General features: G+C 39.0%; 1 protein-coding gene across 16 annotated transcripts in view; it reads left to right on the forward strand.

Annotated features, from left to right (window-relative positions):
• ZNF236 (zinc finger protein 236) overlaps window positions 1–23,275 on the forward strand; it is a 232,124-nt gene that overhangs the window by 91,157 nt on the left and 117,692 nt on the right. For 15 of the 16 annotated variants that reach the window (XR_012157275.1, XR_012157274.1, XR_012157278.1 and 12 more), the window contains 11 exons: window positions 495–755; window positions 1,086–1,336; window positions 2,037–2,138; window positions 8,346–8,497; window positions 9,999–10,102; window positions 12,573–12,724; window positions 12,900–13,112; window positions 14,276–14,558; window positions 15,168–15,271; window positions 19,898–20,263; window positions 22,097–22,242. Coding sequence is in view for 2 of the 16 variants with exons in the window: in XM_073331780.1 (XP_073187881.1) it covers window positions 495–755; window positions 1,086–1,336; window positions 2,037–2,138; window positions 8,346–8,497; window positions 9,999–10,102; window positions 12,573–12,724; window positions 12,900–13,112; window positions 14,276–14,558; window positions 15,168–15,271; window positions 19,898–20,263; window positions 22,097–22,242 (2,134 nt within the window). In the remaining 14 variants the exon portion in view is untranslated. The remainder of the gene's footprint in view (window positions 1–494; window positions 756–1,085; window positions 1,337–2,036; window positions 2,139–8,345; window positions 8,498–9,998; window positions 10,103–12,572; window positions 12,725–12,899; window positions 13,113–14,275; window positions 14,559–15,167; window positions 15,272–19,897; window positions 20,264–22,096; window positions 22,243–23,275) is intronic. The other variant, XR_012157282.1, reaches the window with a different exon arrangement.

Here is a 23,275-nt window from a genome sequence, read left to right on the forward strand (position 1 = left end):
GATTTTTCAAAGACTTTACTAAATTTGCATGTATTGTCATGGGAACAGCAAAAGGCATATCCTGGATATAAAGGCTACCCCCGGCCCAATTTCAAGTCCCTGCTCCAAAGCATGGTGGCACTAGAGGTCAAAAAAAGATCACCAGCATTTTTTCCTGACCTCGTTCTTGGAAATGGCTGAATTGTTTTAGCTGAAATTTTCCAGTGGAAGTTGTAGTAATGCTTAATAATCAGCCTTAGGCAGAAGGTTGGCATGCAGAATTTCAGCTCAAATATTTTAAGTTTGGCAAAGCTATAAGCAAGAAGTTTCTACCAACTCTGCCATAATTACATGCTTAAGTGTAATTATATAACCATTTTTAGCTTATATTTTCAGGTTTTGTTGAACAAAATGTTAGATGCTCTTTGGTTATGTTTTTTCTTATTTTGCTGTTGATGACATTGAGAAATCAAACCCAATTTGTGTTTTTGCTTTTTTTTTATCTTTTTTAAAAGATCACACACTGGTGAGAAGCCATTTAAGTGTTCTCAATGCGGAAGAGGTTTTGTCTCGGCTGGAGTGCTAAAAGCGCATATTAGAACTCATACTGGATTGAAAGCTTTTAAGTGTCTTATATGTAATGGGGCCTTCACTACGGGTGGTAGCCTCAGGCGACACATGGGGATCCATAATGATCTTCGACCATATATGTGTCCATATTGTCAAAAAACGTTCAAAACTTCATTAAACTGCAAAAAGCACATGAAAACTCATAGGTAGGTATAAAACTTTTTTTTTTAACTCTTTTTCAGTACATTGCAGTAGTAGTTCATCCTTAAAACTTCCTTGAAACCTAGCTTTGATTTAAAAGCTATGTATTATTATCTGGGTTCTAAAAGAGTTAAGAGTAATTTGGTATAATTAATTAGGAAAAAGCCCAGGTTAGCATCTAGCATAATGGGTCTTGGACTATAACCGAAGCTCCTCGGCAATACTTTATTACAAATAAATGATGATAAAATAGTAAAACTGTCATATAAAGAGCTAAAATAGTGTCTAGGTGTGTGCATCATTTGCTAATAAAAGATCTCTTCTTTCATTCTCAGGTATGAGCTTGCACAGCAGCTTCAGCAGCACCAGCAAGCTGCTTCAATAGATGATTCAACAGTAGATCAGCAGAGCATTCATGTTTCCACTCAGATGCAAGTAGAGATTGAAAGTGATGAGCTGCAGCAGCCAGAAGCTGTCACAACAGATCAGGAAGCTATTTTAGAACTAGACCAGCAGCAGGTGGTAACCACAGAAGAAACAGGACTGGGACAACAATTGACTGACCAACCTTTAGAGCAAGATGAAGGTATATATTCAGAACATGAAAAACTACACTGAAGAAAAAATCAGTTTTAGGGGAAGTTCTTAAATTATTTTATCTTGAAAACTTTTATGAATTTGGTTTTAAAACATCTGAAATAATGGTTTAGAAAAACATATTTTCTATAAAAGTGTACAATAATTACTTAAAATTTACATAAATGACTTAATTTTCTTACCCTGCATAATTGTGTAAAATATACTGGGAAATATAAAATATTTTATATTAACCCTTACCCATTTCTATTTGGCAAACAAATCTAAACAATATATCACAAAAAAATGCTGTGTAATACTTTATGCAAACATTTTCTTTGTAAATCACAATCTTCCAGCACAACTTTTCAGGTTGTTATCAAAGCACATGTGCACAGCTAGTGGAAAGAATACAAAATATTTTGTTAGTTGCCACTGCCAGTATCAAAAAGTTAGGTAGATTTGGTTAAATGAGATGTTTTTTTGTTTGCAGTTGACCAATAGAATTGATTAAAAAACTTAAAACTTTAAAAAAAAATATACCACCTAAAGATTTAAATCTGCAGGACTGTGCCTGACAGATAATTTTAAAATAAAAAGATTTTAAAAGCTTGAATAATGACATATTAAATAAATGTATTTGTCACTAATTGTACATCTACCTAATTAATTTGTGTGTTCTTTTCTTGAATTTATGTTCCTGATTTCAGATAGGTTTGTGACATCCCAACATGCTTTACAGGAGAACATCAATCAATTTGAACAGCAAACTTTAACACAGCAGTCATTTGATCAGCAAGGGTTATCACAAGGTTAGTTATAGATAAAAACATTTTAAATTACAGCTCTTAGTAAATTTGGCCCTAAAGTGTTAGAATTATTAAAAGCCTCAATTCTGTGCATATGGGTAACCATGTGTTTAGCTGTCCCATTCGTGCATGCACAAAAAGGAGACCGTCTGAAAACCTGATCTTAACTATTTTGAAAATAGACCTTGTAATCTGAAAAAATTGAGTTTTTGGCTATTTAAACTTATATAGATTTTCCTTTAAAATGATCTCTATCTAGTGGTTACAATATGAGTTTTATAGTCAGGCATTTTGTATTCTGTTTCTAGTTTGAGTGACCATGAGCAGTCTTCATAACATCTTCTGTCTCAACTAAACAACAAATTAATGGAAGACACTAATGTTTGTCTACCTCACAAAGGTGTTGAGGCTTTCTTAATGTCTGTAAAGAACTTTGAGATTATTGATGAAAAAGCACCAGGTACTATAAATGCACAGCATTAGTTTATCGAATTTATATACTGCCATAGCCCTTTAAAATTTGCAAAACTATATGCAACAGTCAAAATACAAACATCTATTAATTTGTTTTTTTGACGTTTACGTGTATTTTTGCCAATTTTGTGGGGGTGTTATCAAGGTTGGGCAAGTGGTGTAAATCTGGTGGTATTTGAGTGAGTGAGAGAAGGATAATAGCATTAAGAACTGGCTGGATCCATGACTTAATAATTTTAGATACCTTAACATTGGAGCTTTCTGAAGCTGTATAATAACTTTTTAAAGGAAGCATAATAATTTTGGATGTTCTCTACGCTCCACTGGAACTTACTTTCAACTTCAGTTCTTTTTAAATAAATTTTTGTTCAGGAATGGTCATGTCTTTGAATGAGCACTAAAAGTTTTAATATGGCTGTCATATAAAGTCTGCAGAAGGGAAGTTCTGTTCTTTTACAAGGCCCACCAAAGCGGGGCTCATCTTTTGCAAATTTCAGCAAGTCCAGAAGAGAGATGTGTGTGATGGGGAAATATATACCTGGATGGGGTAAGGGGTGGGTAGTGGATGATGCAGATGATTACAGGAAGGCTCTAATCCACATAAAAAACTTCAAGAGCTTTTTACTAGAGATCAAACTTTTAGTGTTCAAAAGTTTTAGAAGTTTCTGATGTTGATAAACTCCTTCCCTCCCTTTTGGTTTCTTGTCCCCTCTGTTCTTGCCTTGTTCTTAACTCAGATACATCTCCTGGGGACTCCTCCAATACTCTTATGTCCCACCCAAGACCTCTGTACTCTCCTGTGTCCTTGCATGCATCTCTCTTCCTACCTCTGAAACATGCCACACCCTTTCAACACCTCACTTTAGTCCCTTGTATGCACCTGTGTGTCTTTTTTGTCCTCTCTGCTCTGCTGCCATTCCATACCTTATCTCCTCTGTACCCCTAGGTCCCTTTCAACTCTCATGGATGGATATTCTGCCTTTTCTGCCCATCTTGCTTGTCCTCTTCCCATTTTCTCCAGTGTCTTTCATTCAGAGACTAGGGAGCACTACTTCATGCCATTGCTCCATGTATCTCACTGTTCCCAGTCTTCTAATACCCCCCACTATATCTCATCCTAGACTTCTGCCCTGACATACTTCTACCTGGTTTCCTACCCCTATTTCTGACTCAGGCCTGGTCTACGCTACGCATTTCGGTTGACGTTAACCTAAGTACAGACTACAGCCCTGTCCTGTTGATGTAAGTGCACTACTGTACCGACATAATAACTCCACCTCCACAAGAAGCATAGGTCTTATGTTGGTGTAGTTAGGGTTGACAGTGTCTATATAGACACTGTCTTACTTACATTGGTTGTCGCTGTCTTGTCAATTTCACGGCTCCATATTGGAGCCCTGAAATTGACAAGAAAGCTTGGCAGCTAGAGCCTGGCTTTCCCCTGCTCCCAGCTGGGCTGTGCCTGTCCAGTTCTTCACTCAGGGTTCTGCTCCTGGCGGGTAGGCGAGAAGCCCGCCTTCCTCTCCCTTAAATCTGTAGTTTAAACATGCCCTCATAGAGGTCCTGCAACAGTAAGGCCTGTAGTCTTTAATGGGTCATGTGAAAACTTCTTCTGGTATTTACAAAACTTTCTAGAAGAATACCTGTGGAATGTAGAATGTGGCATGCAAATCTTGAAGATGATCTGTTTCTGATTGTGAAAGAGGAGTGGTCTAAAATTTGGACTTATGGGCACTTAGTTTTGACTTTAATTACATAATACCTACTGATGCTCCTTAATTACACATAAATGTTTGAATTACTATTGTTTTTTATTTCCTCAGTTTTTAATTTGGTTCCTTGTCTAGTTAAATAGCCCCCTTTATAAAGATATAACTGCCTCTTATTACTTCAGTGTGTTATACAATTTAGAACATTTTATTTTGTTTTGCTGATTTTGATACTTATTTAAAACGCATTGTAACAAAGAGTTGAGAGAAGGTATTAATGTCTCTAGATTTATTAAACAGGCCTGATCCGGATCCATTAAAGTCCATTGGAATTTTGTGATTGGCCATCCCATCTGAGATCTTTCCAAATGGAAAAAAAATGGCAGAATTACTGATTTTTCTTCCGTTGTTGATTTTCCATTTTGGACGTTCATTTCAAATGGAGAAATTACACTGTTTTCATTTCGAAGTATTATGTAATTTATGCTTCAGTTTCTGTGTGTTTCTTGTCATTTGGCAAATATAGATTGGTAAATGCTTTTTCCAAAAAAATTGGTTTTTTTTGAGTCTTAGTAATATTCATTTTTACCACAGAAATTTATACTGCTCAACATGTTTTATTAAAAAGTGATAAAATCTCATTTGTATAAGACTTCTCCTATTCTACTTGGAATCTCATCCACAGATTCCCAACTCTTTGAAGTTTCCTTGAAGATCCTGGAGCCCTTCAGTTTTTTTGAATTTCAGGTAGGTAAGCATATGCGCGGATGCATGCGTTAAATTGGTCGACCCTCTCCCTATGTCTGCATCTGTGCTTCATGCTCCTTAGTTCCTTTTTTTCTGCCAATTAGGTAGGACATCTGAGTCCCAGACATCGTCTTTTCTTTCCTTGGTATTTATAGGCTGTAATTCTTGTTAAATATATTGGTTAAATGTTTAATTTCTTAATAAAACAATGTTGGAGTGTTCTGACATTTTCATAATTATTACTTCAAATAAAAAACCAACCACCCTCTGTATTTGTCAAAGAACAGACATAGACCTATGCAGGTCTATATAGACCTATCAGGATCATACATTACATTTTTCTTGTAGGGATCATAGCCTTTTACAGGGTGCCTATTTTGTTCAGATAGACTTCCTTCCTTTTGCCATTCAGACTTTTTAAAGAGTTTTGATTTCCTCCTCTGACGGCAGTATAGGCCAGCACCATAATCCATTATTCACTTGAGCTGGTTTTGACAACATCCAGAATGATGAACCACTACGTTTTTCTTGATAGCTTCTACGTGTGAATGCTCAATTTCTATTCGTTTGAGGACATATTTGGAGGTTCAGAGGCAGTCCTTTGCCAGAAAATTGTTACCATTCAAAGGATGTCACTTTTGGAAGTGAAGACTCCAGATCATGACTGAAAATTCAAATGCCATATTTCTCATGGGATACTATAGTTTGTCCGTGGTCCTTTATATGCAAGACATTTTTTTTCTGATAATGAGCTGATTTCCAGAGTGTTTCTCTAATAACTTCATGTGAAAGTGAAAGAAAATTTCTTGGACGATGTCCTCAAGCCAAGAAAGAGCAAGCTTCACAAATTAATCGCCATGCTGCAAATGGTGTAGCATCTCATCCAGGACTGAGAGGGACTGAAGAGCTCTGTGTAAGCTCAAAAGCTTTTCTTTCACCAACAGAAGTTGGCAAAGTAAAAGAAATAACCGCACATACCTTGTCTCTCTCTGATATCCTGGGACCAACACTGGTACAACACACTGCGAACAGGGATTCTCCAGTAATAGGCCCCTGTGACTCAATTCCAGAAATCCCCTATTCAGTGTCAGGTGAAGGAAGAAGATATGTAAGGGTCTTCAGGAGAGGAGTATGGTCTTTTGATTAAAGCACAGGACTGAGAGTCCGGGAGATCTGTGCTCTATATCTGGCTCTATCACAGACTTCATATGTAGCCACGGTTGGTAAGACACATAATTGCTTCGTCCCGTATAGTCCCATCTATAAAATAGATGCAGTATAGAAGTACAGTAGTAGTAGATACCTTCAGCATCTTCAGAACAGTGAAGTTGCTGTATTGAATTCCCAGAGTAATTTAAAATCTTAACTGTTGAAATATGATCTTAATACAAGAAATTAAGCAGACCAATGTGAGTCTCTCATACTCCTTGTTATACCTTCAGTTTATATTCAGTCCAGAACTTCTTTCACAAGCAGGGCCTACTTCTTCAGTGTGACCAAACAACAACTTTGATTGTACAGATCTTCCTTCTGAGTACTTAGTTTGAAACTTTGAGATTGTTTCAGGATTTCTTGGAAATTGTTCAGGATGTTCATAATCCCTTTACTGTAAAACCATGAAGTGAAATGGATGATGTTCAGTCATAGTGACATTTTAGCACCCTTGTCGAGGGAAAAAGATACCACGTTACCTTATCTTGGCTTGATTGGATTTGTAGGTGGTCTCTTCTGGTATGCTTAACAACTGTTTTGAGTTTTTTTGGATGTGGGGAGGCATTGTTCTTCAGGGTACCTTTTTTTGTTCTTCAGAATACCTTTTGAGTCTGTCAGGTACCTCAGTCAGGTGAATAAATGATCTACAGCCTCGGTTAAGCAAGCTGACCATTAGAAAAAAGAGGGGTTGTAGTTCGGAAGTTGAATCCTTTTCTTCTTGGGGATGCATCTGAATTTCATGTTACTGAATCCTATTTTCTTCCAACCTTGATTGATCTAGGAAAGAAATAGTTATATAAACTGCACAGTTACACTGAGTGCTTCGTTATAACTGAACTAGAGCCAGTTGCACGTTTTACCTAGAATTATTTGTGACTTTACTATACTGATAACTGTATTTATCTGTCATGAGAACTACCGTATGAGGGACTGGAAGGAAACTTCTGCTTTCATCTGACACATCCCAATGAATGATACTTAGTAATCTGCAAACATTTTGTAAGCATTGCTGTTTAGGCTCTGATGCTGTTGTGGTCATTTGATGTGCTTGTACAGTTCTACATTATTTTCATAATCTTCATCTGTTGTCCATTAAAGGCAAACTGCACAGCAAAAATAAAATTGTACCCTTTACTGTTCCTTAATGATGCATAATTATGGCCTGATTCTTTTCCACCAAAATTTTCTACTTGTTTTTTATATAGAAATATCAGATCCTCTCTTCTTTTTCTTGTTTTTGTTATTGTTTGTTGTTGTTATTAAGGGGTTATGTCTGATGTTGATGACAGAACAGGATGAAATCTGAGCTATACTATCCTGGCTTTCAGTTAGCCTTTTGTGATGGCACTGTCTCATTTGTTCCTTCAGCAAAGAGGAAGGTTACAATCTGATATTTCAAAGAAAAACCACAGAGAAAACCCATCTTTGAGGCCATCTTTATATATCAGTGATGTACATAAACACAATTTTATTTTTACTTTGCAACTTGCCTTTAAAAGGCACTACTTTACTATAATCTAAAGAGTGGGAATATGTGGAGGAGATCCAAAGTAGGAGAAAATGGGGTTACTTTATCTGAAACTGGAGTTCTCCTATTGGGTCATCTCCTCCACTCACCCGCCATACTCCCCTCTGAGCTTCGCATCTTTGTGATTGGCTTCCAGTGTAAGTAAGGGAGCGTGATATCAACATGGATAAAGGGAGCTGGGTCAACCTGTTTGACACATGCATGCTTACGTATAAGAAATTCAAAATTTCAATGGCTCTGAGGTAATTGAGGCATCTTGAAGAAACTTCAAACTGTTGTTCTATGGAGGAGATTGTCTAATAGAACTCCAGCTAATGGTAAGTAACCCTATTATTGTGAAAATTTAGTAGATGCCCAGAATGCTTATGCATTTTGCTTATGCTTACTAGTGAAGAGTGTAATGTTTTCTGCTGTAAATTATATTTAATCTTTTTTTTGAAGTGACTGTTTAAATAAGTAGTGCACTATTTGTTTGTCCCATTTTACATTTTGTACATTTTCCATTATTCTGGGCTTTTGACCTTCTTTAATTTATGACAGGTTTTACAGTGAATGATAGCTACAATCAACAGAATCAATTTTCAGCTGTACAGCAGCTACAGGATTCAAGCACACTTGAGTCTCAGGCTCTTTCAACAAGTTACCATCAACCAAATCTGCTTCAAGTTCCTAACCCAGAGACTATTAATGTGGTGAGTATCTGTGAAAGATAGAATATATTGTTGCTCATTCTGTGAGGCTGACCTTGTGAAGACATTAGCCTCTTCCAGGGGATGTTCATGTAAGCACCGAGAAAATGAGGGAAAGTTCAAGAAGACTTTTCTTGCTTAGTTGTTTTTCTTTAAGACACAACAAAAGCAAAACAAACTGGAAAAAAAAAAGGCAAAATAATAAGTTTCCCTATCCACATGTTTAGGAATATAAAAATGTGTCACTTTATTTTATATTTTCTGGCAGTTTCCTTTCTTAAATCAAAAAATCTAGATATGTATATGCTATGGATACACTTACTGTGAGTCATTGAAGGAACCTTACATAGACAGATTTGAAATTCATTATGCTAATTTATGGAACAACTCTTATGGGTTAGCCTTCTTTTAAATGTTTCTCAGGTTTTTTTTTTTTTTTTTTTGTGCAAATGACATGCTTTTCTATTATATAATCTTGGCATTACCTTACTGTATCTAACTTGAATACATGCCATAACTATTTTGAGATTGTGTTCCTGATAGCTGTGCTATAAAATTGCATAATATACAACCACATCATATCATCCCATGACGAATAGTGGGTGGGGATCAGAAGACTGAGAAACTCTGCAAAGTTAGATTAATAGATTTTGAGGTCAGAAGGGACCATCCTGATCATCTTAGTCTGAACTCCTGCACAATGCAGGCCACAGAACCTCACCCATCCACTCCTATAATTGACCCTTAAGTTCTGGCTGAATTACTGAAGTCCTCAAATTATGATTTAAAGACTTCAAGTTACAGAAAATCCACCATTTACTGTAGTTTAAACCTGCAAGTGACCCATGCCCCATTCTGCAGAGTAAGGCCAAAAACCCCCAGTTAACCTCAAAAGATGAGTTTTAGTATCTCCAGAGGAGTTAAGTGAGTATTTTTTAGCTATGTACATTGGAGCTTCCTTTTCCTTCAAATTTTGTAATGTACCAGCCTCACTGTGAGGCTATGCTGTCATTGGTCCGATGAAAGGGGTACATTCATGGAAAGGTAGTAAAGACTGTAAGCACTATTTTTCACCTGGCTGTCAACTGCGTGGTGGGAGGCTTGCTATTTGGAGTGACTGCTCTTTGATTCTCCCCTTTACGTGACCCAAATAATAGGACCTGACTGGAGATTTGACATAGTTGGGATTCCCAGTGAGAGGGGAAATTTGTACGGTACTGGCTCTGTTTATCCTGTTTTGTAAACCCCAGTAGCTTTTCTGTCTCTGCACTTTTGTTGCTCTCCTCGCTTCACAGTAGAGGAGCGTTGGTCCCATTGTTAATGTTTAGATCCACTGTAAAAATTCTTAGAGAATTTGTGTGTATTTATAAATTTATGCTCTTATACCATTTCTGTTGAATACTTGAGATGCACACTTGCCCCAAGTCTGTGATACAGACTTCTGTGCCTTGACTTTAGTATTTCTGCATTTAAGTTTTATCTTGGATCTCTGTTTGATTTCTAGACTACTCGCCTCATACAAGATCAGTCACAAGAAGAACTTGAATTGCATGCCCAACGCCCACAGTTTCTTGAGGACAATGAAGATCAAAGCAGACGTTCATACAGGTCTGTTATATTTCATTTTAGCCTTTATCACTTGATTTGCTTATTTTCTTACGTTACCACCATTTAAATGTGGTCAAGACCAATACCATTAAGTGCTTTGGAAATCAGAAGTGCCATCTAAAAATTGATGGATGATTTTGTAGAAAGTCAATATAAAAAATACTTTGTGAAGGCATGTTGATGATCATTTGGTTCACCCTAGAGAACAAAGGTACTACAACGTTCTGAACAAAACTTCAAGTGATGGAGAATCCCCACTGAGAACTATTCCAAATAGATTTCAGTAAGTTAGCATCATGGTTGTGGGAACGTACATTCTTCAGAGTGTTTGTCCATATACCTGTGTGTAAAGATACATATCCCACTCCTGGTGTTCATGTGCTCTCTGCACTTGAGAACTGAGTCTTTTGGCCATCAATATCTTTCAAAACCGTGTATGATCACTGAGTGTCTGTACCAAGGGCATAAAGGCACTGCCCATGACTATGAGATGGAGCTACCTAGTGTCCATGACTTGATGTGTTTACCTTAACTGTTTTTTCTAGGTCTTGTAAATGTTAAATTAGAGTGGGTTAGTTAGGTGATTGTCCTGTTTTGTCTGGGGGACTCCCATATCCCCAGCAAATGTATCGTTCGTAAATTCTTCTTGAAAAGAACTTCAGAGGCCAAGGAAGAACGTTTGCAGATGTTTTTATTCAACAACTCCATAAGACTGACTTCAGAAGTGCCCTAGTATTTTAGACCCACCCCTTGGACAAGTTCCACCTTTTTCTATGAGTGTTTCAGTGAACTCAAGATTTGTCCGATCCAGAGGTCCATCACTCAAGGATCCAGCTTCTGTCTCTGGGAAGACAGACAAAAAGCTTTCTGAGAATAAGGAGCATCACTCTTTGGAGAAAAAAGAGGTAGATTGCCTATGAAAGCTTCAACTGAGAAAAGATCTAAGTCCCCTATTCTCCCATCCCAGAATTAGGATTTGTGTCATGCAAGATTTGCTAAAATAGGTTTACATTCTGAGCAGACATCCCTTGGATATGCCTAGTACTACAAAATGTACTGATGACCTTAGGGTGGTGGAATCGTTCCAATCAAGTGTGCAATTATTTTTGTGCCACACCTCCAATCAGAACCATGGTGGTGATGAAGTCATCCCTTCTAGGCTGCGGTGGCATATGTGGAGCATCATCATGAGCAAGTCCTCTGCTTATGAACCCATACCATCCTGTTCCTTGTTACATCTGTTGATGAGGGCTTCCTTTTTGGTTGTAGATATGCACCCAGGGATTGGTGCCCAGAACCAGCAGCCGCCAGAACCCAGAGTCGGCAACGGGTCAGGGCTGGGGGTCAGCACTTGGGGTTTGCAGCTGCTGCCGCATGGCCAAGGTTAGGGGTCAGGGTTGGCATCCGGCATCAGCACTCGTCAGACCCTGCTGCCGCACAACTGGGGCTTGGCATTCAGGGCTGGGGATCAGCGACCCCTGCCACGGGGCTGGGGTTTGGCACCTGGGGCTGGTGCTTGGGATCTGTGACCGCTGCCGCACAGGAATTGGCATCCAGGACCAGCATCCACCGGAGCCTGCTGCCGTGCAACTGGGGCCAGGGATTAGAGCTCAGGGTCAGCATTCAGGGCAAGCTCTCAGGGCTGAGGGTCGGATTGCGTGATCACGGGTTTGCGCCACGCGGTCACAGCCAGGGATTGGAGCTCGCTGTGGCTGCCGCGTGACCGGGAATAGGAGCCTGAAGCCTCCTGGCCGAAGGCCTGCGCCGCATGACCAGAGCCGGCGGTCAGTGCCTGAAACCCCTTGGCCAGGTGCTGGGTGTTGACACCTGAAGCCTCATGGCTGGAGCCCTGGTCCGCTGCCAGGCTCCCTAAGTCCCCACTGCCCAGCTACCCTAGGGCCAAAGTCCGAGCCTTCTAAGGCTCCCTCCCCCCCAGGTATTTGATCCTTCAGGGTTGTATGTCCCACCTGTCTCCAGAGGCGGTGCAGGGCGGAGCATCCAGAAGCAATAGGGAGGGAGGAAGAGGAGGGGTTGATTCTCTGCCCCCACCCCCCGATTGGAGGCTGTATGCGAGAAACGCTGGTTTAGTTAACAATGTCTATACCTGAGGCATTTATACTTTCTAAAACAGTATATTTGGAAAATATCTCTGTATGTTTACCTACAGAATTGTTTTAGCTACTTTGCTGGCATAATCTTACTAGTCCATAGTAAAACAAAAAATACTGCTGTGAATGCTGCTTGTATTAAACTGAGGTTGTGAAATACTCCCTATGAAACTTCACAAAATCTGGAAAACTTTGAGGACACCTGATTTAAAATACATACATTCAAGAATAGGAGTGCACTCACACTGCCATTTTTCCTTTGTTTAAAGAAAAATGACTTATGTCAATGGAGTTCAAATAAAAGGCAATAATAACTGTCAATATAGCACAACCTGAAAACTACCATTTGTTTATTTAAATAGATGTGACTATTGCAACAAGGGTTTTAAGAAATCCAGCCATTTAAAGCAGCATGTGCGATCACACACTGGTGAGAAGCCTTATAAATGCCAGCTGTGTGGCCGTGGATTTGTTTCCTCAGGAGTTCTTAAATCACATGAGAAGACTCACACAGGTAACAGAGTACCTTTTTAATACTGTGTTTATTCGTTGTGTACACAAAAGCCTCACTTATGAAAATACATATTTGTTTATATGACTTCCGTTTTGGAAGTTGCTGTTGTCTCTTAATGTTCGCTGTGTAGGTGAGTCAGATAAGTAAAATACTTTCTTTTTTCTGTTTCTTTAAGGCGTTAAAGCATTCAGTTGCAGCATTTGCAATACTGCTTTCACTACCAATGGCAGCCTTACCAGGCACATGGCAACTCATATGAGCATGAAGCCTTACAAGTGTCCATTCTGTGATGAAAGCTTCCGAACAACCGTTCACTGCAAAAAGCACATGAAAAAACACCAAACAGTCTCCTCTGCAGTAGCAGCCACTGGAGAGGCTGGAGGAGGAGGTGAACAATCTTTTTTTTTTTTTTTTAAACTGTACTAGATCTTGACTGCAAACCTGGCAAAAATGATTATCAACAAATTGCATTCATGTGATATTAGTGCTATAATTTATGCCCTCTTGTTTCAAGATGCAAGGCTATGCCCAATAAGCCAGTAAAATTGCTCCTTTACATTAACTAGTAGAGGAAACGGAACACGTTTATGAATAGGTCTGACATATTCAACCCAGCAATAGCTGACAATACATCTATACCTCGTATTCCATCCCAATGTATTTAATAGTCTTTTTATCTCACAGTAATTTATTAAAAATTGTTTCATGGGGCAGATATTAAGTGACTTGTGAGAATATTTTTCATATTTCTGCTTTGACTAAGATCTTCCTTTCACATTCTGTCAACTTGCTCTTTTTCTGGCTACAATCTCTAGCTAAAAAAAGGTTATTTTCATTCATATCATATGGAATGAAAAAAGCTCACTTTTTATTGGAAATGTGTGTGGGCACTTCCATGAATTCAAGATCTCACAAGAGTGGATTTTTTGGGGACTTTCAGTGTTTTCTGCACTTTAAAGTGCAGTTTTACTCTAAAAAAAAGTGACTTGTAAAAATGGCTTTGAGCATTCCATACTATCTAAATAGAGTTCCTTTTTTAAAGTATAAGTAAAGAAATTATTTTCTGCAGAACACCACCCCTGCATATTCCAGCTTGGAATCTGAAAGTCAAGTAGGGTTCTTTCTAGCTCCTAATTCACTAACTATAAAGATTCTGTATTTGAGACTTAATTAACAATTTTTTGATGTGAGTAGAGTTAGAATCCAGTGTACTCTTTCCCATAGCTGTGTTCTCCAGACTAGGCAGTCTCCCATTGAGAATATAGCTGTGTTGTAGTGGAGTTCAGGTTGAGAAAACCTATCAGTAATTTGGTGTAAAATACATTATCAAGATGTTGTAATTTATCATAAAAACAAGCATTATAAAACCAGGAAATTTAGCTTTAAGGTTAAACTTAAAGGAAACCCAAACGTGCACAGTTAAGACACCAAACAGCTTTAGCTTTGCCATGTGGACACATCATACAATAACTATATGATTTTGATTAATGCATGTTAGTGTTCATTATTGCAGGTTAGATTAAACTGATTTTCTCTGTGGTTTTTAAATAGTTGTATGTGTGGAAGAAGATGAAGAAAATTCTGAAAGAACTGCTTCCAGAAAGTCTCGGCCTGGTGTCATCACTTTCACAGAGGAAGAAACAGCAGAACTGGCAAAAATTAGACCTCGAGAAAGTGCCACAGTCTCAGAAAAAGTTCTTGTCCAGTCTGCTGCGGAAAAGGACAGAATTAGTGAGATCAAAGATAAGCATGCAGAACTGGAAGCGGAGCCCAAATACGCCAATTGTTGTACTTATTGTCCCAAAAGCTTTAAAAAACCCAGCGATTTAGTCAGGTAAGATGAAGCAGAGGGTCATGCTTTTGGGTGTACTAAGTTCTTTACTGAACATTTAACAGTATTAGCTTTTCATCAAACCTTTTATAGCTAAATTCATTTGTGTCTATCTCACTATGCATTATGGGGACTAACTAGCAGTTATATAGCAATTTTTCACTTCGTTACTGAAACATAATGGTCTCTGTAATGTTTCCTTGCTATCATTCTCTAGAATTGACTACAATTGCTCTCTTCTCACATTTCCATTTCCCTGAATTAAGTTAGTTATTTTAAAATCTTACAATGAATAATTGTATGCAGGTGTTTGGTAACGTAGATTTTTATTGCAGTAAAATTTTGATATATAATATGAAAAATCTACTTGGAGAATGAAAAAGAATTGCAAAAATCTTTAAAAAAAATATCCCTCCCCCACCACCCACCCAACAGAACACCCTCTGTCCAAGAGTTCTGAGTATGTAGTATAACCATAAATTTAAGTTTAAGTACCTCAGAACTTTTTAAAGATCTATTAAGATACAAAGTGATTGTTTGGTATGGAAATTGATATGTTTGTTTAAGAAAGTTAACCAACACAAATATTCAAGAAAACATGTTTTTGTCTAGGCATGTTCGTATCCACACTGGTGAGAAACCATATAAATGTGATGAATGTGGAAAGAGTTTTACTGTGAAGTCTACTCTGGATTGCCATGTAAAAACGCACACAGGTCAGTAGGATTTTGAAGTTGTGTACTTGCAGCTCCATTAGCTATTTTCTTAATGGGCTCTTTTATCTGTAGGTATTGGAGGATATGGTATATTTCACTATTAAAAGCACAATGTTAACATTTGATAACACTTTTGAGTCCACAATATCTTACTTAGTGGTCGTTGATAAACCTTTTGTTAGAACAATAGGTTTTATGATAAGCCATGTCAAGGAAATATAGCCATGCTTTGCACATATGTATTACTTTCATACCTGCTGGAACAGTCCACCACTTAGGGCTGGTCTTCACTATGGGGAGATCGATGCTGCTGCAATCGATGAAGCAGGGATCAACCACAGAGCGCTCTCTGGCCGACCCCAGTACTCCAGCTCCCCGAGAAGATTAAGGTAAATCGATGGGAGAGCATCTCCAGTCAACGCGGTGCAGTGATGACATTTACATAGCTGAAGTACTGTAACTTAGGTCGACTTACCCTGATACTGAAGACAAGCCAGGAAGGCTTGGCCAGAAAGGGCAGGGTTTGCGGATTATATACAACTAGAAAAGTTTTGTGTGTACAGCTCATGAGCCAAAAGCTACTTTTTCTTGTCTGATGAGTTTAAAAATGAAACTGACTTAAATATCTTGGAACACTAAGTAGAAAGTGTTTGGGCCATTTTTCTGCAGAAGGAGTTTGGGCTGGCAGTAATAGTCTTTTTCTAAATTGTTACAGTAATTGCAGTGTCTGACCATGACTAGCATCAGTATATTGTAAATACCCGTACTAATAGACTTCTACCATAATATGTGTGTGAATTAACAAAACTCTTTGTCTGAGTATCTTTTTGTATGTTTGTTATGGCTGAACTTTTACAACTTATTCATACAGGCACTTCTGAAGTAATTTATTACTCCTGGAAGTAATGGTTACAGAATCAGTATGTTGTGTAATAATGCTCTTTCTGACCATGTAAAAAAGTGATTTATAGTGCCATAACCTAAGATTATTGTGCTTTCTGAAGATCCCTTTCACTCCAAGGGAGCGGTATTTTTCCCCCCACTGTCTAACAAACTCTAGACAGTATATGTGTTGATGAATGTTATCCCAAACTTGTTTCACTGAACAAAAGTGACCTCCTTGTTGGGGCTATACAATCTTTCCCTAAATAGTCTGAGTTGCAATTCAAGAATTTAATAAACGGTCCTGTGACATCAGTTGAAGCCACATCTTGACTAGTAACAATTCTAGACCAAACAGGCTTCCACAGCCTCGGTATTCAGTTGTAAAGAGTTGTGGATTGGGCCACCCACAGAGTGTCTGGAAGCAGGTTAGTCTTGCCGTAAAGAACTGAGTTTAACTTGTTCAGGAGTTAGTTTGAGAGTTTGTCAGAGGAAATGGCCAATAGTAGTCATGGTTCACTCATCATCCACTTGGTTGGCTGAAATCCTTCCTTCAGTCAGTTTTAGAGAGGTCTGAAATGTTATTCTTCTGTGTTATGGGTGTCTGTGTATACCAGGGATCTCAAACTCAAATCACCATGAGGACCACATGAGGACTAGTATATTGACCTGTAACTATTCCTTGTGGTCAGTAACACTGATGATGATCTACAGTAACAGTCTATCAAAATAGCTGTAATAGCAGGAACTTTTTAAAGTAACTATTCATATAAAATACGTTTAACAAACATTGTTCCCAACTACTCACAGCAAAGAATCATACATGCTGAACTTCGTACCTCAGACTGCTCATCTAGTCCAGGAGGCCTCTCCACTTCCCTGCCCCCATTCCAACCCCTTTCCGAAAGCCCTGCCTCAACTCTGCCCCCTCCCTGCCCCTAATCCATCTCCTTCCCCATGTCTCTGCCCCAGCCTCGCCTCTTCTCCGCCTCCTCCCCTGAGAGTACAGCGTCCCCGCTCCTCCTCCCTCTCTCCTGGAAAGTCCTAAGCGCCTCCAAACAGCTGGTTGTTGGCGGGAAGCGCTGGGACATAAGCGGAGGAGCGGGGATGCGGTGCACTGTGGGGGGAGGGGAGCTTGGTTGCCGGTGGAGTCAGCGCCTATGGCGGGCCACGTGTTTGAGACCCCTGGTATATACTGTGCTGCCTCCAGTCCTTGTTTGGATAGGAAAGAACAAACATTGTAAAGTATGGGAGTTTCAGGTAGTGCTTTACTTGAGCAACAATGTGCCAGAACCACGCTGCTACTTCTTCGTCTGATTGCACATATCCATTCCACTATACATGAATGTGTGCGTAGTTATCACAGATTTTTTCCCCCTCAGCAGTACCTGTCTGGCCCTCTGCTGCCACCTGCCACTGCATGCAATTATAAGGTGTGGAGCTGCCTCTCGCCCCCCTCAGTTCCTTCTTACCACCCATAATGGTTGTTAGCTTGATTCTAGCCTTGCTGCTGCAAGTTCTTCTTCGAATAGTGTCCCTATGGGTGCTCCACTGTAGGTGTGGTTAGCGTCCCTGTGCCTAGGATCAGAGGTCTTTGGTAGCATTTCCTGTCTTGTGCTGTGAACGGCGTCTATATAGTGCTGTGTGGTCCAGCCACCTTCAGATCCCTCTCAACTGCCCTTGGTCTGGGGCGGTATTCCTAGCAGAGCCCTTTGTTTGTTTGTCCAAGAACCTTTAGTAATATTAGTGCTTCCGTTGCAAGTTCGTAGTTATTGGTTATTTCTTTTATTTTTCTCTCTCTCTTCTACCCCTTATAAATAAATTTAAAAAAATTCCCTTTTCTCTTTCCTCCCTATCTCCATGAGTGACAATCACTCATGGTGCTTATGCTGAGTGAGAGGGGCACTTATCAAAAAAGTGCGGCCACTGCGTCAAATTGAAGGCATAGTCCAGAAAGGACTGTGAATTGAGACTAAAACTTCTACTAATGGAGAGCTGAGTGCTACCAGCCTCAGACCCTGGACCCAATACCTCTCCTATGCAGTGCTCACTATTGGCATCGTCATCAGCCAATCCCCACTCGCTGCCTACTACTAAAAGACAATTTAAACTCTCACTCAGATGAGAAGAAATGGGCCCCGAGCTCACCCACCAAGGAGCCGTCTCAAAGAAAGGCATCCCCTACGAGGTCATAGCCTCAGTATCTTTGGGGACGCCTATGACCATCCGATTACCTGCAGCACTGACGCTAACGAGAGGTCGAAGGCAGGGCCACGTAAAGGAACACTGTCACTTGGGACCGAGAAGGACAGTTCAAGGATCTCAAAATTGGCACTGAACACTTCAACAAGCGACTTTGAGTGCATCAGCGCTGTCCAAGCCCTTTGTGCCTGTGAAGCACGTGGCACCATCTACTGGTTGTTCAACAGAAAGCATTCCACCTTTGGCACCAGCAGTATCCACAATTTCTGCACCAATACACACAACCACTGGTTGCTCCTGCCGGTACTGCAAGAGTTCCGATGTGCGAGAGACCTGATAGTCTCTGATACCCCAGAGTCGCTGCTCCTCTGAACTGAGCTTTCCATTGTTCATGTCTCTCCTCTGGATACCCAACTCATACCACATCGTTCTCCTTCACACTAAGGATGACACCACCCTTCTCTAGTGAGGAGGGAATACTCCGTTGCTCCTTGCACCCTACCATCATATCAAGGGGCTTGACATAGAGAATCACATTACCACTCTCGATATCCAGCCAGAGACCAGAATTGACCAGGTCCTTGATATGGACCCCCATGGATGTAACCCCATGTGCTAATTCCTACACATTGGCCCTGTGGGGACCCTTGGGCCACGTATAGGTCACGCTTTCCCAAACTGCCAGGAGATCAGACACAGGCAACATCGCCTGCATGTTTTATATTAAAAAATGGGGGAGGTGAGGTCTCAATCCCTGTGAACAGAAGCACTAAAATTATGGAACTTGTGTATCTAACATGGCATCAACATCTCTGCCATATATCAACCTGGATACCAGAACACAATGACAGACTCACTGAGCAGGAGATTCTCACAAGAGGGAGTCAGACACAAGAGCCCTACAACACATATTGAACCACTGGGGATTCCCAAACATAGATTTGTTCAGCACACTCGAAAACGCTGACTGCCTATTATTCTGCTCAAGAGTGGGTCTGGGTCACCAGTCTCTGGGAGATGCCCTCCACATTACGTGGGATGCACCTCTCATTTATACTTTTCCACTCTTTTCCTTACTGTTCACAGTGCTTCACCAGGTACAAGTGGAATGGGCCAGAGTTGTTCTCATAGCTTCAACATGGTCATGACATAGATGGTATCCTTACCTCATGCTTGTAGCAGTCTGTCCACCAATCACCCTGCAGTTGACTCCAAACCTCCTCTTGCAGGATACAGGCCAAATTCTCCATCTGAAGGCATGGTTCCAGGATCTGGAAATTTATCTGTTGAGAGGATGTAAAAGAGATTCTTTTAAAAGGCAGACATTCAACAACTCCTTATATTTACCTACCTACATGGAAAAAATTCTGGACTTGGTGTGAGACCAAACATATCTCAGCTTTTTGGAAATGTCCAATATTTTTTAACAATACTGCTAATTGAACTTCCTTTTCATATTTGTTTAGAACTCTGACTGTTACGTTGTTATACAGTACTGGTAATTATTGATTATTTCTTCTTTTGCTCTCTCTTGTTGTTCAGGTCAGAAGCTCTTCAGTTGTCATGTATGCAGTAATTCTTTTTCTACCAAAGGGAGTCTAAAAGTGCATATGCGGCTGCATACAGGAGCAAAGCCATTTAAGTGTCCACACTGTGACTTACGGTTTCGTACTTCAGGACGCAGAAAAACCCACATACAGTGTCACTATAAACCAGAAACCAAGAGGGTCAGGAAGCCTGTGACCCGTACATCTGCTGAGGGCCTACAACCAGTGAATCTTCTTAATTCTTCCACCACAGACCCCAATGTTTTTATCATGAATAACTCTGTTCTGACAGGTCAATTTGATCAAAATTTGCTTCAGCAAGGACTTGTGAGTCAGGCGATCCTTCCTGCTTCTATGTCAGGTAAAAATGAATACTTTCATTTGGGTTTAGTTAGCCAAAATACTAAGCTCTGATTTCTGTTAGAGAAAGTTTACAGACATATGCCAAATTGTAGTTCTTGTTCAGATAAGACTTCCACTGAAACTGTGATTTGACTCTTCCTCATAAAGTGGTGCTTTCAGGGGTGAAGGTGGTGCTTTCAGCAGTGAAGATATCATGTAGTCTGTCTGTTAAGGATTCATTATTCTCAGGGGAGTAGAGAACTTACTCAAGTTATGATTTAAAAAAACAAAAGCTCCCCATGTTGTTGTGATATTGCAGTAGTGCTATACACAAAAATGAGGACAGTATAGATGAAATAGGAGCCTAAATTAGAGATTCCACATTCTGATATATTTTAATTAAATTCTGTTGCTTTTTCCTGTAAAATAAGAGAAAATTAATGTTTTATGTAAACAGTTCATTTTAAAAATATATTTTTAACCTCAAGTGTTACGTGATAAAGAGAGGAAAATTAATTTACATTAGTTGTGGATATGGAAAAAGCATTTAAAATACACAACTTTTACAGTTGCACAGATCCCTCCCTACAGTTAATTGTTCAGAGCAAAAATTAACAAAAATATTACAATGCGCAATGCAGAAGAAATTAACATAAGTATAGGATAATATTTTCAGAAGAGACTTAGACATTTCGGCGTCCAAGCCTTATTGAAAATAAATGATGTTAGCGTCCTAAGCATTTTTGAAAATGAGACTTAGGCATCTAAGGCACTTTCGAAAATTTTGCCCATTGAGCCTTCTTTATAGGCAAGGATTTCCCACAAATTTACTTCCATTTTCATAAATGCTTACATATCCATCAAGTTGTAACCACCACCATTCTAGCCTGTCTAGTTGGATCTTAGTCTGTTATGTAGAACTGGGTGAAACTGACTGGTTTCATTTCACACAATATTGGTAAACATTAATTGTCAGGTTCAATTTGTGGGAGTTTTACATCCTTTTGAGTTTTGGTTGAGCAGAAAGAGGGGCCTTCAGAATATTCATTTACCTCAGAATGGGGTAATGAACCTTATAAGCAGTATCTAAAAAGCATTCCTGGTGCTGCAGGTTGCCCAGTACTCTACAGATATTTCCTGTAGATGTAGTGGGGAGCAAATTTATCTTTCTGGCAGCACAAAGATTGAAAATAGGGAAAGCAGGACAGATGGCAGTCCATCTGGCTATTAAAATGGTTCTTATCTGACTTGGGAAAGGACATTTTTTGTTTATTGTATAGTTTTTAAAAGATACACCCAGTATTGAATGGAATATCCTTCTAAATTATAACAGTTTAACACAGGTCAGATTTGAAATCTTTACATGTATTTAAATTCTACCCACACAAGCATTTATTGAGACATAGGTGGAACTTTGAACTACAGTGTTGCTGTACTATGGATAAACTTTCAAAGAACCTTCGCATGTGCATGCATATTCAAACTTTGTGGTGCAACCATTTGCAAATCTGTGTTTTACATTCAGAGAGGGTGGAAGTTCAGAAAGTGAAAATATTGAAATATTTGGACCTTTGTGTCTAGAATTCCAAAGTCATTCTGAAACTTTTCTACTTTATGAAAGAAGCTGGTCACTGCTTAAATACTTTGATTTTTTTCCCCCCAAATGCATTATGCAGATTTGTTATAAATTTAAAAAATGGAGCACTGACTACTTGAATCTAATTTATTTTTCTTGGTTCACAGAATTGCAAATACTTAGATATTTCAGAATGATTTCATTTAAAAAACCTGGATAAAAAGGAGACCAACAATGATAAAGAAAAAATTATAATATGACTATTTTCTTTGGTAGCTGGAGGTGACTTAACTGTGTCCTTGACAGATGGTAGCTTGGCCACCCTTGAAGGCATACAGTTACAGCTTGCTGCTAATCTGGTTGGACAGAATGTTCAAATTTCTGGAATAGATGCTGCCAGTATTAACAACATCACATTACAGGTAGGTTATTATTAATTTCTGTTAATTAGAGTGGATGGAGTGTCATGTGTGTAGACTACCTGTGCCCTGGCAGAGCCCTGTTGACTTCACTTCACTGTACAGGGTGCAATGATTCCATGTTGTACAGTATTAAAAATATTGTGTGTGTGTGTGTTGAAAATAAAACTTAGGCCACTGCAATCCAGAAACCCTTTTTTCTGAATATTTTATGCAAATTAGAACTTGCTTTTTATCCATTAATAACATTGGTTTTCCAAAGCATTTTAGTTCAAATTTTCCTCCTGTTTACAGTCTTTCTTTCACGGAATGTTCTCCCTCTTAATGCAGGAAACCTGTATTATTCAGCACCCTCCATGTCTAAATTTGTTATTTAATTTTTGGACAATAAAGTTGTGAACATAATCCAGCAGAAATGTTTGCTTAAAAAAGAGCAAGAGAAAATTCTTGGCTTCAACCAATTTTCAGTGCTTACTCTGAACACACTGTGGTGAAAAATGGACTTGGTGTAGTTTTATTGGTTTTAAACCTAAAACAAGAACTTCCATATGTAAATCTGAATTACATATACTTAAATACAGTGTGTATATAAATAAACTAGGGCTGTTGATTAATCGCAGCTAACTCACATGATTAACTCAAAAAAATTAATCACACTGTTAAACAGTAGAATACCAATTTAAATTTATTCAATATTTTGGATGTTTTTATACATTTTCAAATATATTGATTTCAATTACAACACAGAATACAAAGTATATAGTGCTCACTTCATATTATTTTTGATTACAAATATATGCACTATAAAAATGATAAACAAAAGAAATAGTATTTTTCAGTTCACCTCAGACAAATACTGAAGTGCAATCTTTTTATCGTGAAAGTGTAACTTACAAATGTATATTTTTTTTGTTACATAACTGCACTCAAAAACAAAACAATGTGAAACTTCAGAGGTACAAGTCCACTCAGTCCTACTTCTTGTTCAGCTGATCGCTAAGACAAACAAGTTTGTTTATATTTATGGGAGATACTG

The sequence above is a fragment of the Lepidochelys kempii genome, chromosome 2 (assembly GCF_965140265.1).
Source record: "Lepidochelys kempii isolate rLepKem1 chromosome 2, rLepKem1.hap2, whole genome shotgun sequence".
Lineage (NCBI taxonomy): Eukaryota > Metazoa > Chordata > Testudines > Cheloniidae > Lepidochelys > Lepidochelys kempii.